Source organism: Festucalex cinctus, chromosome 18 (assembly GCF_051991245.1).
Source record: "Festucalex cinctus isolate MCC-2025b chromosome 18, RoL_Fcin_1.0, whole genome shotgun sequence".
NCBI lineage: Eukaryota > Metazoa > Chordata > Actinopteri > Syngnathiformes > Syngnathidae > Festucalex > Festucalex cinctus.
Genome location: NC_135428.1, coordinates 16,243,949 through 16,264,499, shown reverse-complemented (window position 1 = coordinate 16,264,499; position 20,551 = coordinate 16,243,949). Strand labels below are relative to the sequence as shown.

The 20,551-nt window shown below is 39.8% G+C and overlaps 1 protein-coding gene across 1 annotated transcript in view; it reads left to right on the top strand.

Annotated features, from left to right (window-relative positions):
- rapgef6 (Rap guanine nucleotide exchange factor (GEF) 6) overlaps nucleotides 1-20,551 on the top strand; it is an 86,049-nt gene that overhangs the window by 20,156 nt on the left and 45,342 nt on the right. Inside the window, 3 exon segments of the mRNA XM_077504662.1 lie at nucleotides 7,168-7,237; nucleotides 10,433-10,573; nucleotides 12,250-12,267. Of these exon segments, the coding sequence (XP_077360788.1) occupies nucleotides 7,168-7,237; nucleotides 10,433-10,573; nucleotides 12,250-12,267 (229 nt within the window).

The window sequence follows — 20,551 nt, the reverse complement described above, 5'->3', positions numbered from 1 at the left end:
TGTCGCCTTGCTCAATAGAAATGAGCAGGGTGAATCCAAATCATCTACAAAAAAAATAAAAAATCAATGACAAGCTCAATCACATAGGTCCACACATAGTCTTATGACTAGTGTGCAGTTATTGATGTGAGCTGTGATTTTGCACAATAGAAATGAGCAGGATGACTTGTAAACTAGTCAAAGAATTTCAGCACGAGCTCAGTCACACACACACGTGCACTTGGAGTGATGTATTGGCTGAAATGTGGCCATTCTTTGCCAGTTATTTATGATAACCAACACCTTGTACGATAGAAATCAACTGGGTGGCACCTTTTACAATAGAAAGAAACAGGATGACTAGAAATAATGTGCAATTAAATCAGCCCACTGCAAGCGCATGCATGGCCACTTGCCGTTGTTGTTTTTGACGAGAACATGACATTGCACAGTAGAAATCAACCCCATGGCAAGAAATCATGAACATGATGCCTGTCACCTTGCACAATAGTAACGTGCAGGACTCAAAAAGTCCACGTTAAGCTTGATGAATACACTATCAATCTCTCGTCAGGCATTCATGGTGCCCATAGAAATCCAGTTAGTCTTATTTATTGAAGCCAATTATTCATAACCGCCTCCTTGCACAATAGAAATGAGCAGGGTGACTCCAAATCATCTACAGAAAGAAAAATTCCATGACCTCAATCACACAGGTCCACACATAGTCTTATAATGACTGGAGTGCAGCCATTTCTCGCCAGTTTTTGATGTTAGCTGTAATTTTGCATAATAGAAATGAGCAGGATGACTTGTAAATTAATTCACAGTCAAAGAATTTCAGCACACACACACACGTGCACTTGGAGTGATGTAGTGGCTGAAATGTGGCCATTCTTTGACAGTTATTTATGGTAACCAACACCTTGTACAATAGATATCTACTGGATGCCACCTTGGCTTGTACAATGGAAACAGGATGACTAGAAATGATGTGCAATTAAAACAGCCCACTGCAAGCGCAAGTATGGCCCCTTGCCATTTTGTTTTTGATGAGAACATGACATTGCACAGTAGAAATCAACCTCATATAATGAAATAATGAACATGATGCCTGTCACCTTGCACAATAGAATGCGCAGGACTCACAATGTCCACGGCAGGACTCACAAATGTCCACGGCAAGCTTGATCATACACTATCGAGTTCTCGCCAGGCATTCATGATGTCCATAGAAGTCCAGTTAGTCTTATTTATTGAAGCCAGTTATTCATAACTGCCTTCTTGCACAATAGAAATAAGCAGGACTTTTACTACTAGAAATAACCAACAATGGAAAGAAAAAAAAACTCCACAGCACAAGCACACAGAACTTTCAAAGACATTTATTGTCTCTCTCTCTCATCCAAGCTACTTGACATCTTCAAGAGTTACCTTTCTCTCAACATGGTTGCGTTCCATTTCTGTGTGTGGGGAGGGTGGCTGTGTTCACTGGCGTCCTCGCCGCCTGTCATGGTTTATTGCCCCGTGGCACTGCAGCTGTCAGTGGACCTGTCAACCCCCCCACCCCCCAGCCTCATACCCCCCACACAGACACTTGTTTCTTAAAAGCAGGTCTGAAAGATGTGTGGCGGCACAGAAAATCATCACCTGCTGTGAAATCTGCCACTTTGAACACTTTTCTTGCACGCAGGCAAAGTGGTTTGGAGGACAGTATTTGTGTTGTTGATGCGCTTTGACATAGCCGAATGAATGATTAGAAATGGTTGCCAGTCATGTAGATATCAACAATCATTAGCATCTCAAGCTGGGTTACTTTGAAGACGTGATGTCATCGGGCCTGACTTGTTTGCTGCCTAAAACGGGTGGCCAGACTAATTGAAGGAACAAAATGAGGATTGATGGATTGGGATGAGTGTCCTCCTGCTAGGTTCTATGTGACCAAACTTGACAGCTGGCTCTTTGAAAGTTTTCGGTACTTTCCAAATGTGATGAAAAATGTCAACTCCTGTTTCAGTTTCTGGAGTTCAGCAAACTTGCTGGCCATCCACACGAAATGACCAAAACCTAAAATTGTTCCCAGTTTGGTATAAATGGGACAAAATCTGTTGGGAGTCCGTCTATTGAAGGACCCTTGAAATTGCAAAAGTAACCCTAAATTGGCTGCTTCAAAACAAATTGGCAGACTTCCTGTCTCATTTCAGACATGTCTTCTTGAGGCTTTTTTTGTGGGTCCACGCTTGATAGTAGGGATGTAATGATAACGGCAATATCTTGATATTGCAATAGTAAAACTCCCACAATATATCACCGTCATCATGTCACGATATTAAAAGCAGCACATCTGTTGAAAAAGTCCGGTTGATTTCCATTTGTGCAGTTCTCGCAGCCTCTGGTGGCTAGTTTTTTAGTGCAGTTTAATTTTCAGAAGGCATGTTTTGGCCCTTCTATGTTAAAATCCATACTAATGGTCAGATGAAGGGGAACGTAATATGCTTGTGAAGCGAGTCAGTATGTGGATGAACTTGATGTGTGCGTGCATTAACAATATTAAGTGTTATTAGAGATTGTAGCTTGTTTATGTGCATTGCTGTAATGTACAAAAGCACGATTTTGTTTTTTGTTTTTTTTAGTAGTATGGGCTTTTTTTCTTTTTTTACAATATTGTGACGTTTTTAATATCACCAAGCTCCTCACAATATCATGGTAATTATCGTATCGTGAGTTTCATACCGTAATATCATATTGTGATGTTTGTTTGGATATTGTTACATCCCTACTTGATAGGCATATCTACCTAATTTAATGTTCCTAAGTCAAACTACCTGTGGGAGCTGAATTTTCCCAAAAAATATTTTTGCGAGTCGTCAAGGTCTGCCCAAATTCACAAACAAAAATACTCAAGATTTTCACACTTTAGCCTCATCCATTTGTTCGGTATATAATGTTAGCAAAGCAGTCGGACAAAATCTGTAGGATGTGTTTGCTGCAAATCTGTCAGTCGCCATGCCGACAACCTCTGCAGGCTGCGACAGTCTCGCCTCGCTGGTGGAGCGCGCCGACATCTGTCACCAGACGGCCTGACCTCCAGGAGGAGGGGCTTGGCAGACGGCGCTGGGTAGCCTTTGCGTTGCTTCTGGGTGGTCGCGCTCACGTTTTAGCAAAGGTTTCACTTTGATTTGAGTTTGAATGCGCATCTCATCAGTTGGTTGGGAAGATGACACCTTTCACGCTCAACCATGGGAGATACTTGTGAAATGCCAAACTTGGCAGAAACGGTCGACAAACTGACTTGGAGTGTAACTTTGTTTTAGGTTACAAAGGTTAGCTTAGCAGTAATCGTACTTGGAAAAAAAAACATTCTACTTTGAATGTGCCGCACCCAAGCTAGGAGTGTTGGTCGGTAGCCAGGTGAAAACACACAATGAATTCAAATAAAATAAAAGAAGAATCATTTCAATATTTCCTAGCACGTACTTATATTTTTTCCACACAACACTACGCAAAAAAAAAAAGCGTTGCCGGTGATTTCTATGTTTCTCGTGCCATACTCAAGCCTTGCGTCAGTTTGTGGCCGCTAAAAATAAAGAATGTGCCATTTGAGTATGACATTTTCCAAACTTTTTGTAGCATGTTCAAACAACACTTTTGTGCTTTTCTTACAAAACTACACTGAAAAAAATCTTAAAAAACATATCTTGTATTTAACTCATTCACTCGCAGCCATTTTCACTGAAGGAACCACCTCTGATCCCGGCTGTTTTACTGGATTTTTACTGATTTAGCAAGGCCCACAGAATATTGTGTACTATTGCTAAAAAAACATGGAACCTAAGTATATTTGTATCAGTTTCTTTTTTGCAGTAATTAGCATTAGAATACAGCTTCATCATCAATTTTCATCATTATTCACAAACCTGTTGAAAACACTGGGAAAAACAGCTTTGTTGCAACATGGCCCTGATTTGATCTCTTATACTCTGCTGTCACCTGCTGGCCGTTTTTGTAATAACAACCATTGCTTTATCTCCTTCAGGTCAGAGGCTGAATCAAAGCCTTCAATATGCTGTAGCATAAAAAAAGTATAAATACATATTTGGTAACGCAAAATAGAACGTTTTTATACGTTTTTGTTCACGCGCCATATTCCACCTTGGTATCAGCTCGTATCCTGGCAAAAACTATTGAAAAATGTAAACTTTTTAAATTTAACACTATACAAAAAAAAACACCCAAGTGTCAGATTGTACTCTGTCAAGGTCTGGGCTCGACCTTACTGACGTGTAGGTCCATTTTCCCGGTAGCAGCGGAGAGGATGGAATGTGGAACTATTTAGAGAGACAAGATGAGCGGAAAAGTGTCAGCTCGTAATCAGGCTGAGTCGGCCATCCCTGTTTGGCTCGGCGCACGTCCCTAATTAAAAGCAGCCGCCTGCATGCTTCCGCAAACAATGCTGAGTCGCCAAAGGCAGCACCGCATGCGCTCGCGCAATCTTGTAAGCAGGGAATCCTCCGAACAGTCGTGGATGATGTATGCATCAATGCATGTTTGAAGTTTAGATTAAAAAAAATAAATAGATGATATTAAGAAATGTTGAGAAAAAGTTATTTTTCCAATGAAAAAAAATAGTAAAAATATATATTTTTCTAGAAAAGAATTTCGATACTTTTTGGTCCCCCCAAAAAGTATCGAAATTCTTTTTTTTTTTTTTTTCGGGGGCAGGTGAACATAATTAAAATAAAATATTAGGAAATAAGTCAGAAAAAAGTAAAAAAAAAAAAACATATATATCTTTTGGGAAAAAATATTTTCCAAAGAAAAAGTAGAAAGTCTTTTTTTTTTTTTTTTTTTTTCCCCCTTACAAAAAAAGTAGTAGTTTTGAGGGTTGAGTGGGATTTAAAAAAAAAAAAAAAAAAAAAAAAAGAAGGAAAAGAAAAAGAAAAGAAAATGTTCTGAGTAGTGCTGGGAATCTTTGTCTCACGATTCGATTACGGTTTTTGGGTCTACGATTCGATTCAGAATTTATTTTTGATTCTCGATTCAAAATTATTTGATTGACAAATGATTTCTGCTTCAATTTACAGATATGCACAACATTGTCATGGTCTACTCCAGTCTGCTTTGCAAGACAAAATGACAAATAGAGGCATTAGTGTCTTTTTTTTTTTTCTTTTTTTTTCTTTTATTAATTTTTTTTAAAAACGTATTAATTATGTAATGTAAGTGCCTTTTTCCACAAAAACAGCATGTGGGCTACAATTGCCTTTCCCCCTTCTTCTTCATTTCTAATTGAATTAAAATCGATTTTTGGATATTAAATATCGATTCGATTAATAAATGAGAATCTCGATTCTTTTATGAATCGATTTTTTTGGCACACCCCTAGTTATGAGAGTTTTAATTTCAAGGGAAAAAATAAGTAAATAGCAAAAAAAAAAGGAAGAAGAAATGTCTAATTTTAGGGTGGAAAATAAAATCTTATATTTTTTTAAAGTGGTCATCTTACAAGAAGGTCTATTTTTTGCAAATACATTTTTATGTGGGTATATTTTGCTCTTCTGAGATACACTGTCATTTGTCAACTTCCCCACTAGGTAGCGCAACTCTTAACGTTCTGGGTTGGGATACCTTCTGCTTGCCTACACATTTTTTTTCCCTAATATGACCTAATTTATACCATACTATCGGAATTACTTTTATTTATTATTATTTATTTATCCAATCACCTCATGCACACTCTGATTGAACCTGGGCTGACGTCATGCATCAAATCCATGTGACAAACACGCATGCATGTGCTCAGCTGTTCCCGCCTGCGTCCTTTCGTAACCTTTCTTATCACACAAAGCAGACAAAAGGTGGCATTGTGCGAATGCGACGAGGACGCTGCAAACGCTTCAGTAACATGTCATGCACTCGTACGTTGCTACTCATGTGTTGGAAGTTGGAACAATTCGGAGTGGGCTACATTCGACCAACAACAACATTTTATACTAGCGAGGATATAATAATAGTAAGGACACACTGTGCACAAAAAAAAAATATATATTTTTCTTTTTACTTGCATGTGTAAAAGAATAAAGTAATCTTATGGGCATTAAATAAAAAGAGGGTTTTATTAGTGATAGTTTTTCTTTTAAAGAAAGAAGCAGCAAACTTCAGGATTATTAAAAAGAAATCCTCAAGTTTGCTGCTTCTTTCTTTAATTAAAACTTAGGTAGGATAAAAAAAAACAAAAAACTGTTGCATTTTTCAAGAAAACAATTATTTTCATGATGAAAAGTAATCATATGAGAATAGTGTTTTTTTTTTTAAATAGTAAACTTAGGATAATCTTTTTTTTTCCAATAAAATGTTTTCTTGTTTGAATTAAAAAAAAGTGATTTTTTTTTTTTTTTTTTTTTTTTTTTTTTTTTTTTTTAACAGTAATCTTATAAGAATTGAGTCCTAATTTATTTATTGTGGGAAGCATTCCCACATATGTTATTGTGATTTTTTTTTCTTTTTTGCCGCGTAACAACTCCCACATAATAATTCCAATTTACTTTGTTCAAATTTCAACTAGCTTAAAAAAATTCACGCCTCCCGGGGTATATATCGTCTGATTCCACATTACTTGCAGTATTTGCACAATTTAACGTTTAATATAAACCTTTCCCCATTCATTTTCAATGGGACAGTCTGACATTGAACTTTGTGTAAGTATCACTTTCCACCCCCACTTCTTACATATAACTTATCATCATTACCAGGTGTCTGATACTGCTCGGTGGCACAGTTGGTAAAGTGCATTGTCCAGTAACCAGGAGGTTATAATTTCATAATTTATCTCTCAATTTACTTCATAAGCATTCCACATGCATTCAAAATCTTTGCATTCAGCTTTCAGCATTCCCACGCAATTTCTCCAGAAATTGCACTTAGTCTAGTTGGAAAAATAGTATTATTATTATTAATTTTTTTAGAATATTTTTTTTCTAGAAATGTCTTTTTTTTTTTTTTTATGTCTATTTTTAATAGGATTTTTTCTTAAAAATGAAAATAAAAATGACGGGGACCTATAGATGTCCCAATACTTGAGTCCGTTAGATGTATTTTTACTTTTTGTAAAGGTTTGCAAATGTGTGGTCTCCAGCTGGGTTTTTGCCTCTCATGTTCACACTGCGTGTTCGTGTGTGTCATCTTTAGTTTCGGCAAGCAGCTGGGGGGCCGGCGAGGCTGTGAATGCATCACGTTGGAGCCATCAGAAATGATCGTGGTAAGACGAGCAGCAGCAATACTCTTGACTCCGTTCTGTCTTTTTCTTTCTTATCGGTCTGCATTCCTGACACCTCATAACGTTGGCCAAATTCCTCCTCATGGAGATGCTGATCCCAGATCAGATCAGTCACATTTGACTTTATTCACTTCCTTGTTGAAAAACGGCAACAACATTCCAGCCCTATCAGAAAAGGATGGAATCTTATGAAGAAATGAAAGTCAGATTTTTATTTTGAGTTACCTCTTAATTTTGCCTCACTGGTTCATTACGTAACGCATGAATTCGACCATCCATTTTGTGATTTAACCACCATTTTCTGTCTATTTTTTTGGCTAGTCAGTGCGCAAGCTAGCAGGTCGTCACATGGAAAAACTGCCAATTGGCTAATTAGCAGCATGGGAATGGAATAGTCCAGTCATAGCGGTAGGAGTAGGGTGACATTCACCGGCAAGTGCGTGTGTGTACGTTTCATGCTTAGTTGTGTCATGAGTTTCACACACAGACACCTACACACACATACATTCTATGAGGCAACAGGAAGTGTGGTCACATTGCAGCCATGCCGATGGTCACGTGACGCGTCGTTATGTCCTGGGCAGCGAGAGAGCGAAAGATTATCGTCCGGTCACATTGCGAGTGTGTGTTTGTGTCTGTGTGTTGCGCGTATTATCTGCAGTGTGTCCCTTGAGGCTCGTTAAAACGACACACTGGAGCCTTTTTTTTTTTTTTTTTACTTTTATAGCCGAGCAAAGCCATTATTGTGCATATCTTCTCTGGTGCATCCTTTTCAGTGTGCTCACCACTAAACCCTTGCTCGTCATTCAAATTTACAAGCATTGGTAGCAACAATAATCATACACCAATTAATACCAAAATAATTATGTAAAATTATAGTTCAATATATAAAAATAAGAGCATTTTTGATAATAAAATATCTAATAAATAATATAGTATAAACTAAGATATATACAGAATATAACAATGTATAATGATGATAAAATATAACATAACTACAGTATAAACAATGATAATACTATGATGATGTATGTAGATTTTATAAAATAATTATGAAACTTAAGAAAAAAAGCAATTGTAATAAAATACGATAAGAAGACACTTATTTACGTAGCTCCTAAAGTGACATGGGGAGAAAAATAATTGAAATCTAACGATGAAATAGTTTTTCATTCGAAAAAGATTCTTGTTATGAGAGGACGGGAACGTTTTTTGTCCTAATGAGAAATATTTCACTTTTTTCCCCCCAAGTCAATTTAGGAGCTCTGATTATATTATTTATATTTATTTATATTATATTTATTTATTATTAGTGTTGTTCCAATACCGATACTGGTATCGGCAGAGGTGCAGATACTGCATTAAAACAGTGGTGTCGGTATCGGTGACTACTCACAAGTAACATGCCGATACCATTAATTCCAATGCTAATATAGGATTTTGGATGCAGCATCTTGTGTCTTGCTGGTGCACGACATTCACTGGTATGTGACATGTTCACTGCATGCCGATCCAAGATATCCTATTGGCCCTTGAATGCTCTGAACCAATGGCAGGACAGCTTTTTCATGTTGAGGAAAAAAAAAAACTTATGTCATGGTTCCGGTGCGACCGGAGAGTGGATCCCAGAATCACAGAACACAGAGGAGTAAGCGAGAGGTTTTATTCACCAAAACACGTGAATATGAACATAAAGCGCTGGACACAGCCAGGAAAACGGTTAACTAAAGGTGCTTGCAAATTGCAAGGAGGGAAATTAACACAACACAAAAAGACCCGAAGGCTACAAACCGCAAACACAAGAAAGCAACAACTTACTATAGCTATGAAACACGCCACATAAAAGTGGGAACAAAAAGAGACGTAGCAAAACTTACGTAGATGAAAATCGAGAATCTTGGACTATAATAATAATTAGCGAAGGCGAAAAACAGTAGAAACACTAGACGATGGCTGTGAGCAGACGGCGCAACGACCCGACAGTGGCTGCAAGGAGTCCCAGTCCTTATGAAGGCCTAATAGGTGATGCCCTGCAGGTGTGGTGCAGGGGACACGCCCCTCTCATTAATCAGGCATTGTGAGACAAGGAAAACACACTGAGAGCCCAGCAACATGACACCTTAAGTATCGGTATGGTATCGGTATCGGCCGATACTGCAAAGCTGGGTATTGGTATCGGTATCAGGAGCCAAAAAACGGTATCTGAACATCACTATTTATTATATTTATTATATAATTTTATGCTATTTATTATATTTATTATATTATTTATTCATTTATATATATTATTTATATTTATTAATTACAATGAAAAATAAAAAATCCAACCATAAAAAATAATAAAATGATGTTAATAATAAGCACAAAATATAGCAATGATAAAAGGTTCAAAAGTAGCTAAATTACAACCAAAATGAATATTACAAAATTTATACATGTAGAAAAAGAACAGAAAAACAAAAAAATACTACTAACAACTCCCAAATGATTTCCCAAAAAGCTGACAAACAAAATAAACGATTTATTCCTGAAAGAGGAACGAAAACAACATTTAAGCGTCACATATTTGAAATTCCTCCCGCGTGGTGACACAATGACTCCGTTGAGTGATGCAACAGGGCAAGAAAACACATTCCTGCTGCGACAGCAGCCGAAACAAAAACTTTCCTGAGAGGTTTCTTCAGCGTATCTGCGGAATCTGCTCTTTTTTTCTTTCTTCTTTTTCTTCTTGCTGCTACGCCTCGTGAGAAGGATGTTTGCTTCGTTTCCTGGAGGAAGCGGCCCGGGCCTCGAGCATGTGAGCCACTCGCAGGCTTGGCAACGTGTCGAGCGGACCCAACTCGGATGTAAAGGCAGGATTTTTTCGTGAAAGTTTTGGATTTATTTATTTATTTTTACCCGCCTGTGGTCCGGATGAGTGGTCTGCGCTGGAACCGGCTGTCGGCACTGTGGAAGAACTGGATCTTCAACCAGGAGCCCGCCCAAGCGCCGGCAAAGGATGAGGACCACAATGTGGATTATAAGACGGCAACAGTCAAAGTCACCAAACGGAACTCGGATCCCTCGCCCCTCAATTTGGACACCGACAAGTGCAAAGTTCTGCAGCGAAGCTGCTCGGAAGCGACGCCGGATCAGTCAGTCGCGCGTTCTGAGGAGGGTGCCCGCTGTGTGTTGCAGGTGGACAATGGCGGCGAGGGGGACGACGGCTTCCTGCACCGGGACGGCTCGCAGCGGCGCTCCCGCCGGCGCTTCCGCAGGATCAACCCCAAGGGCGAGCGGGAGCTGATCACGGACGGCCAAGAACCCACCGCACACAAGGTGGGACACAGACTAAATGCTAATGTGCTAAGGTGACAAAACTACGATTGAAACAACGATAATCAATAACAAATATCTGCAATATTGTAAGCAATGAATATTTTTGTTGAGAAAGATTTATTAAGGTAATGGCGATTGTCGCTTTTCGTTTTCATTATTTTGAGCTCTTGCCAATCTTTATTATTATGGAAGGACTTGATATACAGTGTTCCCTTGTTTATCGCGGGTTCGTCTTTCGCAGCCTCGCTGTTTCGCAGATTTACAGCGTGTTTTATTTTTTTTTTTGTTTTTTTTTTTTTTTTGGTCTTTGCTCACCCGTATCTCTCGAACCCTACATCCGACCGGGTGCATTCGTCTCGACGAGACCTTTCCAACGGTGTCTGTCCCGTCGCTCGACGACATTGCATAAAATATATGCTTTGCTGTATAATAAGTAAATTAGAAAAAAACAAAAACAAAAAAAAACAAACAAACATGCTTTTAATGGAAAAAATGACTGTAAATGAAAACAAATGATGAATGAAGAAGCATTCATAATATTTTAAAAACCATACCAAAGCGAAAAACATATATAATAAATGAAAAAATATATATACTGTGCTGTGTACTGAAATAAGTAAATTTAAAAAAAAAACAACAAAAACAACAACATACTTTTAATGGAAAAAAATGAATGTAAATGAAAAAAAAAGATGAATGAAAAAGCATTCATAATATTTTAAAAACTATACCAAAACGAAAAAACATATATAATAAATGAAAAAATATATATATATATATACGGTGCTGTGTAATGTAATAAGTAAATAAAATAACAACGTACTTTTAATGGGAAAAAATGAATGTGAATGAAAAAGAACATACTATATGATGAATGAAAAAGCATTTATAATAAAGTAAAAATCATACCAAAATGGAAAAACTATATATAAAAACGAAAAAATATATATAATTAACGGGAAATTTTATTATTTTTTTTAATTTACGCAGATTTTTATTATCGCGGGTCGTTTTTGGACCGTAACACCCTCGATAAACAGGGAACACTGTAATCGCAATTCAGATGTAATCGATAAATTGAGGGGTAAAAAAAAAAAAAAAAAAAAAAGTTAATGTTTTTTTTTTTTGTGATACAATATTATTACGATACAACAATTTATTAGAATGACAAAATGGTATTTTTATTTATTTTTTTCGCGTGAGGCGTGTACAAGTTCCCCTCCCACTGATAGCATCAGTGTGTCAAGTCAGTTAGTGGCTTGCGTAATCGCCACTCACCACACACACACAGTGCTGAGAATTACTCAGAGGTTTTTCCAAAAATGCAAAATATTTCCCGCCCATGCCAGCTCGCCGTGATACCGTTATAAAAAAGTAGCCTGTTTTGAGGGGGCGGCCCTATTTCTGGCAAATGAGCCTGCCCACTCTACTGGAAATAGTTGTTTTATCCTAAAAGGCAAATTGCAGAATCACACTTTTTAATCAAGTCGTGGGGCATCACGCAAGGCGGTAGAGTTTAGCACATCTGCTTCACGGTTATGAGGTTCTGGGTTCGAGTCTGGACTCAGGCTCGTGTGGGTTTATAAAAATATTATGACATCAAAAAAGTCATGACATGACTCGAGTGTGTCTCTGTGTGACTTCAAATTTGTTTCTTTTTTTTTTTCCCCCTGCAGGATTATGTCAACAACCAGGTAGGATTTTGAATTTATTCATGACATTCTGAAGTACTGTGGAACTTTTCAAGGTGTGCACAGTGTGCGTCAACATCAAGTTTCCGGGGTTTCTTAAACTTTTTTTTTTTCCCCACTGGGGAATAGCGTAAATAGAAATTATCCATTTGTGGGTCAAAATGTGGTCATCGTGAAACGTTAATGAACTGTACAGGCAATATTTGAAATTCTGTTTTGTGCAACTTTAGAGGTTCCACTGTATTTGTGTGTGCGTGTGTGTGCACCTGTTTGTTAGGAAAGCACTGTGGGTGGCACAGACATGCTGGCGCTGTCCTTCCAATGAGCAGATGCATGCTGGGAAAAGGCTTTAAAAAGGTCCCCATTTGTGAGTTTTTGATTTTGTAGGGGGTGTTTATCGTCAAATGGTTGCCCAGTGTTTACAGTCTAATAATGTTGGCTGTGTACTGAAGATATTTATGAATTGCATAGTACACAGATTCTGAATGTATTGTAGACGCCGTGGCGTATAAAGACACAGGATGTTGTTATTGCGAGATAATATCATCAGTGATCCATTAGCTGTGCACGCTGTCTGCCTTAATGCTTTTGCTCTGCACTCAATGGAGATGCTCGGGCCGTGAATGGCACCTTTTCAATCTATGAGTCGGTTTCGACAATGTTTTGTCTTTCTCGGGCTTGAATTGATCTTTTCCAGCCTTGAATCAAAGAATTGGAGGCGGGAACTCTCAAATCTGTTTACCTCTTTTACAGCCTTTACATGTATACAATTGTTGCTCTGTTATCATTTTTCATTTTCCACCATGACCGTGCTTATGATCGCTCAGTATTGAACCAGAAACCAGATCTCAAACCCCCCCCTCCTCCCACACACAGTGGGCAGGGAGTGCCAGAGGTCTTCCTGTTGTTTTCACTAATGACTCTGTCATAACATTACACAACAACACGGATGGTTGTGCTTGTTTCAAGAAATTTCTGTGGTCTGTGATGCGTTCACTGACGTCTTATGGACGCTTGGAAAAAAATGCCACATGACTTGATGAGTTTGAGAAATCAATGAATCCAGTGTTGATAAGAATTTTGCTGATGACAAATTTGATTATAATGATCGCAAGGCTTTGTTGTGTTGAAGATTGAATCAGCTGTTTTAGCCTTTTTATTTTTTTTTTTTTATTTTTTATTTTTTTTTTTTTATTTATGAAATGTCCTCTTTGACATTGTCTGGCTTTGGGCCACCATTTTCCCATGTTTTGAGCTCATCACTTAATTTCCAGTGAGTGATGTCGAGCACCCGCCGTCTTTGACGCTGGTTTCCAACTGGTGTATTAGCTCCACTCGCTTGAGTTTAAAACACAGAAGACGCTGACTTTATTAAGACACCGGGGACCATACCGGGTTACGGCGTTCAATAGAGCGAACGAGCGGGCCAAAGCCAGATGGATGAAGCCATCAGCTCACTTGCCTGTGGGGGGAAAAAACAAGATGGAAGGAGGGGGGTCTTCATTCACGGGATCGTTAATCTGATAGGAAGTCTGCAAGTGAGGGGCTTTGAATCGGCCAATGCAGAATTGGCTGCACTTTTTTTTTTTTTTTCCCTCAGGGTGCACTGGGGTTCATTTTGTGTATTGAGTTCAGTGCCCAGTGGAAACATCTCTCACGTTTGCGCTTGTGCGGTTTGCTCGCTTCCTGTGTCAAAAGGCAAAATGTCTGAATTTGCTCAACCCCACTGAAGGGTTTTTACATCACCAGCACCTCAAAGGTAAATCAGGTTTTTCAAAAGAAAATCAGTTATTTTTCCTCATTTTGGCCCGTCGTCTTTTTGTTTCGGTCGTCATTTTTGTGCTGTGGCCTGTCATTTTCGCCTTTTGGCTTGAAAAATGGGTCACTAACGCCCCATCAATTCAGTTGTGTGACCCCTAGACGGTTAAAAATAAATAAATAAATAAATAAATAATACTTTTCTGACACACAACATTTAGTGGTTCTATCAATCAAAACAGGATGCATGAGAATATCTCTGCTCTGGAATTTGCCCAAATGTGCTGCCTAAAAGCTAGTCAAAAAATAAATAAATAAATAAAATAAGAGTAAACAACTAAATAAGGATAAACAAGTACCAATCCAGCTGTTATTATAAGGGATCGTTACTCGAGGAGGCTGCTGATACCAGTCGTCTTGTCATTAAGCCAGTTTTTTTTTTTTTTTTTTTTTTTTTGTCCATTCCCTTGTTGACTCACTTGGGCGAGCCATCACATTTAGCATCAAGATTCGGGTTACCTCGAAATCACGCATTTTTACTTGAGAATCGGTTCATGACGCGTTCATATGACTCACGACCTCTGCGTCATCTGCCAACCTTCAGGCTTTGATAGTCACCAGCAAGAAGGTTTACATGACAGACCCCCAGTTTATCACCACATTATGGGTTTTATTACAGATGGTTGGATACTTAGAAAAAAAAAACGAAAAAAAAAACAATATCCTGGACCTCTCAGACTTCTTTGAAAAGCCTTGGGGCTAGTCCATTCCGTCGCTCATCTTTGGCCTGAGTCAGACGAGCCTCCGAAGGACCTCGGAGCAGGACCTACGGGAGAATCGGAGAGCAGGGTAATATGAGAGACTCTCAGGGAAACTTGCGATACTAATAAAAGCATGGGTGCCGTAAAACCTTTCAAAATGAGCGTAATTGCAAAGACAAGGAAATGTTTGCTATTTTTCAGTTTCAACTGTTGGACAGTTGTTCGTCTCTGTATGCCCTGCGATTGGCTGGCAACCAGTCCAGGGTGTACCCCACCTACTGCCCAGAGCCAACTGAGATTGGCTCCAGCACCCCCCGCGACCCTCGCGACCCTTGTGAGGTATAAGCGGTCAAGAAAATGGATGGATGGATGGAACTGTTGGACAATGCGTTTGGTTTTTGCGGGGGGGGGGGGGGTTTCTAGGGGGGGTCCATTCCTCTTTTTTTTTTTTTTTTTTTTTTTTTTTTTTAAACCCCCGTTTTGGCTCGTTATTTTCAATGTTGTTAATTTTCTCCGATCATTTTCTCCTGTTGGCTCGTCTGTGGAAAGACGCGAGAAAGCGGTATGACGCCTTGAAGGACAAATTGAAGGGTTTAGTGCAAACACCAAAATGATGGAAAAGGGAAAAGCAGGATAAGAAGACTATTAAGAAAAATGATTCAGGATGAAAAAATAAGTAAAAAAGTGAAAGACCAAGTACAAACCAAGGTGACCGAGATGGAAAAGGGAATCCAGACTGGATTTGGATCTGGTTGAAGAAAGTGAAGATAGCAGGAAGGTCAAAGGGTCTTGACAATTGAAAATTGAAAATTCTAGACTCAGCTTTGGGACAAAAGTTTTGCTTTCGAATATCTGACACAAAAGTTGAAGCACGCAAAATGTCAGTTTCTTTGCCGTTCCCCCAGAGCACATTAGAAATGTCTGTTGTTGCATTGCTCGCCCGAGTGTCTTTCGCTTGTACAGTACGGCGGGTTGCTGCTGCTAATTTTAGGGATGACATCAGCAGCACCGAGATGACAACCTTGCTGAACTCGCGCTCCATCTTCCTTCCATCCTCCTCCTCCTCCTCCCTCTGCTCGCTAATCCTCCATCTTCCCGCTTAAAAAAAAAAAAAGCTCCCATCCACCTGGTTTATGGCGATTGGGAGCCAGGGATATATTTTTTTTTTTAATGTTGTTTTTGTTGCCGACTGCAGGAAGGGAAGGGCTCGCTTTAAATGGCAGGAATTCCTGCCTTGCTCGACACACGCTACAAACACGCAACATCCGGATGGCGTGTTTACGTGCTTTTTTTTTCTGTCTCTCTCACGGAACAAATGCTTTCACAAGATCCCCTCCATTGCGATTTGCGGGAAAAATGAATGACTTATTGCTGCCGATTTAACATATTTTCAGTTTCAAGGCCAAAAATTCCCCCATGCTGTGGCTTGTCATGTGGTTGAGACTCAGGAAGTCAGACTTAAGATGGTGCATACAATCTCTACTGGAACACTTCATAGAATAGAGTAGAACAAATAGAATACTTGATAGCATTTGTCACCAAGATGTTCGGGTACACAAGCATGGAACCGTCAATGTGGAGTAAACACTTTTGACTGAGGAGTTTGCTTGAATGTTTATACTCGCAAGTCCGGTCAAACATCCTCACAAATACGTTCAAACACTGATCTGTATATATGACTGGATAGCTGCTAGGCCAAGACTTTTGAAACCACAAGGCCGCCATATTGCTCCTCCCAAGAAACGTTTCTCGCCATACCATCCCATACATTTACAGTATTGAAAGTGGAAAACATTTAAGACCGTACTTAGTAGAAACAGCATGACTTATGATGTTTTAAATTTGTTAAACATAATCAAGAGGACTTCAGACATTTTACAACTTGCCTTAAATACATGTATAAATTATATACATAATGATGTTTACAGGAGGAAACTTGTATATTTTTTATTAAAAAGAATTATACCTATACTTCAACAAATATGCCTCTCCCAAATCTAATATTGGGGTCTAAGGAACTGAGCGACAAAAGAAAAAGGGGGTCTTCAAAGCAGCACATACCGTCCGTCCACTTGTTTAAAATAGATTGACAACCCCACCAACCACCCCCCACCCCCACTAAGAGCCTGCGAGCTGTTTATGTCTAATCTGTATGTATACGTACAGTTGATAGTAGTCTACTCGCAAGATGGGAGGAGTAAGATGGCCGCCCTGTGGCTTCAACAGCATGCACGGGTGTGTATCGGCCATCGGGTATCCAGTGATATACACAGATCAGTGGTTTGGACGTATTTGATGGCTAAATGCTACAAACATAACATATTTTCCCACAATGCCATGGGGTATTACTTACACGTATATTTAAATAGGCTCGAATGTACTCGGCAGTCAAAAATGTTTACTCCTCATTGGAAGTTCCACACTTCTGTACTCTGGCAATTAGTTTTGTTTTCATTGTTTCTTCAAAAGTCAAAAAAAAAAAAAAAAAAAAAAAAAAAAAAAAAAGATCTAATCTATATGCCACCGTTTTGGGCACCATACTCTTTGGCTACTATAGCTTCGTTTCCACCAATCAGAAGTTTGGTTCTGTTGGGTGGTTTCTCGCCCTGCTGCCAAGAGTGAAAATTTGCGATTAATAGCCTAATTCACTCCTGAAGTCGTCTCACTTTTCAGTTTCATTGTTGTTACACCGTTGCACTCGTAAGACATCACAAACCGCTACAGAGACTCCAAACTCCAGACCACTTTTTTGAAGCGCTTCACAAGTATTTGGCGCTGTGAACGCAAAAATAGGACAGAGGAAGAAGAGGCGACGCGTTTTGAGGGCGCCGACTGCACCTCGCAACCGGATACGCGTCACACAGGAAACACTTCCTGGAACTCTGTGGGCATGTGTGTATGTGTGCATATGCGACACAAACGGATAAAAAATGTTTATCATGGCAGTGAAATCAATAATCGGCAGAACCGCGACATGCCCCTTCCAAGTTTGTGCCTTCAATCCAGATACTATATGAGCTCACAGTGCTATCTTAGTGAAGTTAAAGTTCTAATTTTAAATTCATTTATAGAATGTAAGCCTAGACTGAAGGTGCGTCCAAATTTGACATGTTTTGTCACCTTGTCAAAACATTCTCAATTGTTAACCTTGTGCAAACTCTAACGGGTTATTGAACGTTATTTATTTGGTTAAAACAGCACAGTCCCTCGCTTCCTTAATCCAGTCGGTGCATTATAATCGGATTAGCTCATGTAAATGTTTGCCTTTTTTGCGTGGCACGTTTGAATCATAATTCCTCCTCTCCCCTCGTTTTGTGTCTTTTTTTTTTTTTTCCAAGTCTGATCTATTTTTTAAACTCCCCCCGCCCCCATCTCTTTCTCTATTCATCTTTTTTTTCCCCCTCCTTCATCTATTTCCATCCCTCGTCTGCTCTGCCTCTCTTGTGTACACTGGCTCCTCCGAAGGCAGGCCTCCATGTGCTCGCCTCCCATTGGCCACCCGCTAAAAAGATGATGTCATACCCTGGCGCTGAGGAGGGGCGGAGGGAGTGCAAATTGAGATGCACGGATGCTGGCATACGAATGAGTTGTGTGCAATGGTATCTTTGTAGAATATTCCGGACCTTTTTGCATCTTCCACACAGCAAAATTTTTCCTGTTCAAAAACCGGATAAAGTCAGTGTTTTCCCCCCACTCAGAAAAAGCACAGAATGAAAGTAAAAAGGCAATATTTATATGTAACCCTACAATTTCTCAATTCAATAAAGTTTTTAATTACAATTGTGGTGATATTCATCATAGACCAAATCAGTGCTGTTGTTTCAGCCAAATGTCTTTTCCAAACTTAGCTTGACGCTAAGTGTTAGCTGCTCACACTCGATTCATAATGTTCACACTAATGCTAATGCTAAAAACATGGCTAACAACACACTGACATGCTTGTCTTACCTGTGAGCAAATTTCTTCTCACGTTGGGACTAATGCCAATGCTAAAACTTGTTAGTGGTGCAACTAACTTGTCACTCTACTCACAAACTACCCTCACGCACACAAGAACCTAATGCTAAAGAATAGGGCTAACACCATAGCGACATGCCTCGCTTCATTGTGCATGTGTATGTCTTCTCCCAAACTTAGCTTTTGGCTTCATGCTAACGTTAGCGGATGGCGCTCACCACATGTTTGGACTCATGCTAATCGCTAAAAACAATCTGAGCGCAAAACTTGTCATAAAATGACCATGTCATAAAATGGCCTCACTCGTTGACGCTAACTTTAGCCGCTTGCTGCAAAATGTCTGAGCTCATGCTAAAAGCAAGAACATGTTTTGCAAGTTATGAGGGGGGAAGCCCATTTCTCATCATCATTCTATTTTTTTTGTGCCAGCATCTGTGCATGCAAGAAGGCAGGGATGGGGGTTGCATCTGTGCATGCAAGAAGGCAGGGATGGGGGTTGTTGGTGGGTGGGATAAGCACCCCCTCCCTTTTTTTCTTCTTTGTAATTTATGCACAAAAAGAGGAGTGGCTTTTTTTTCTTTTCTTTTTTTTGCCTCAATAGACTCAATAGCTTTATGTTTCCGATCAATAAAGATGCTCCCTTTTCTTTCCCTGGCCAGCCAATCCATCTAATGCAGTTCCCCCCTCCCTCCCTACCTATCACCCCCCCCCCCCCCTCTCTCTCTCTCCATCCCTCGCTCGCTTGCTATACAGGTGATGTCATTCTTTTTCAGCTGGATTCCCTCTCCTCCCTCCCTCCACCACTAGCTCATTAGCGACCCGGGCACACGGCAGCACAGCATCCTAACCCGGCACGGCTTGCGTCTCAAAGCCCCTCCGCCCCCCCCCCAAAAAAAGCATCGGAATGCCGGCATGAAAGGGTCTGGGGACTTGGCGTAGCCCCCGCGTGGCAGTGGGGTACCTCGCATTGGGGGATCGGCAGCCGGCCATGGAGACTCGCCGGCAGGCTCGCAGAGTTGCAGCGCGAGTTTGACGGCGAGGAAGGGGCGCACTCTGATCCAATTGACTTGACCGCGGGGGGGTTTCTCCTGGGAAAATTCCAAAAGGAAAACCGGCAACTCAACTTGGACATCACATTGGGGACAAACTCTCTTCTAAACTGGGATTACCTATCCTTTTCCTGACTGAATTTTCAGTTGAAATTATCTTCGGAGGATTTCTGTGGGCGTAGCATCCTATCCGTTTTTTTTTGTTTTTTTTGGAAGGGGCTTTTCTTCTTCCCTGCTTTTTTTTTTTCTTTTTCACCATCGAACGAGGGGGAACTTCCCTCCTCCCCCCCTCGGTTGGAGAGATGGCTTTCCTGGTCCGTTGCTATGCCAACTGCTTGCAGCCGTGGTCCACCAAAGTAAGCCACGTCATAATGCCCATTGACTCTGACCGTGTATGTGTGTGTCATTGAAGTACACTGAACCCCGCATATTTGCGATTCTGCATTTGCGAATTCACTCATTTATTGATTTTTTTTTTTTTTTTTTTTTTTTTTTTTTTTTTTAAACCTTTTTTCCCTTATTTGACTCAGTCATCCTATTTGCTCTTTTTGTGCTCATGGTAAAAGCAGTAAAGTTTTGTACTTTAGTGTAATCTTGTGACATCATGATGTGAAGGAGTTTGTTGAAGTGCGTTGAGGACTTCCATTTCGACAAACGTAGTGCTTTTCCACTGTCTTTTGGCATCTCGGTGCTAAGGAGCTCGGTTGAAGTGTGTTGAGTTTTATTTAGACGATTATGATGCTTTGCCGCCATTTTGAGACA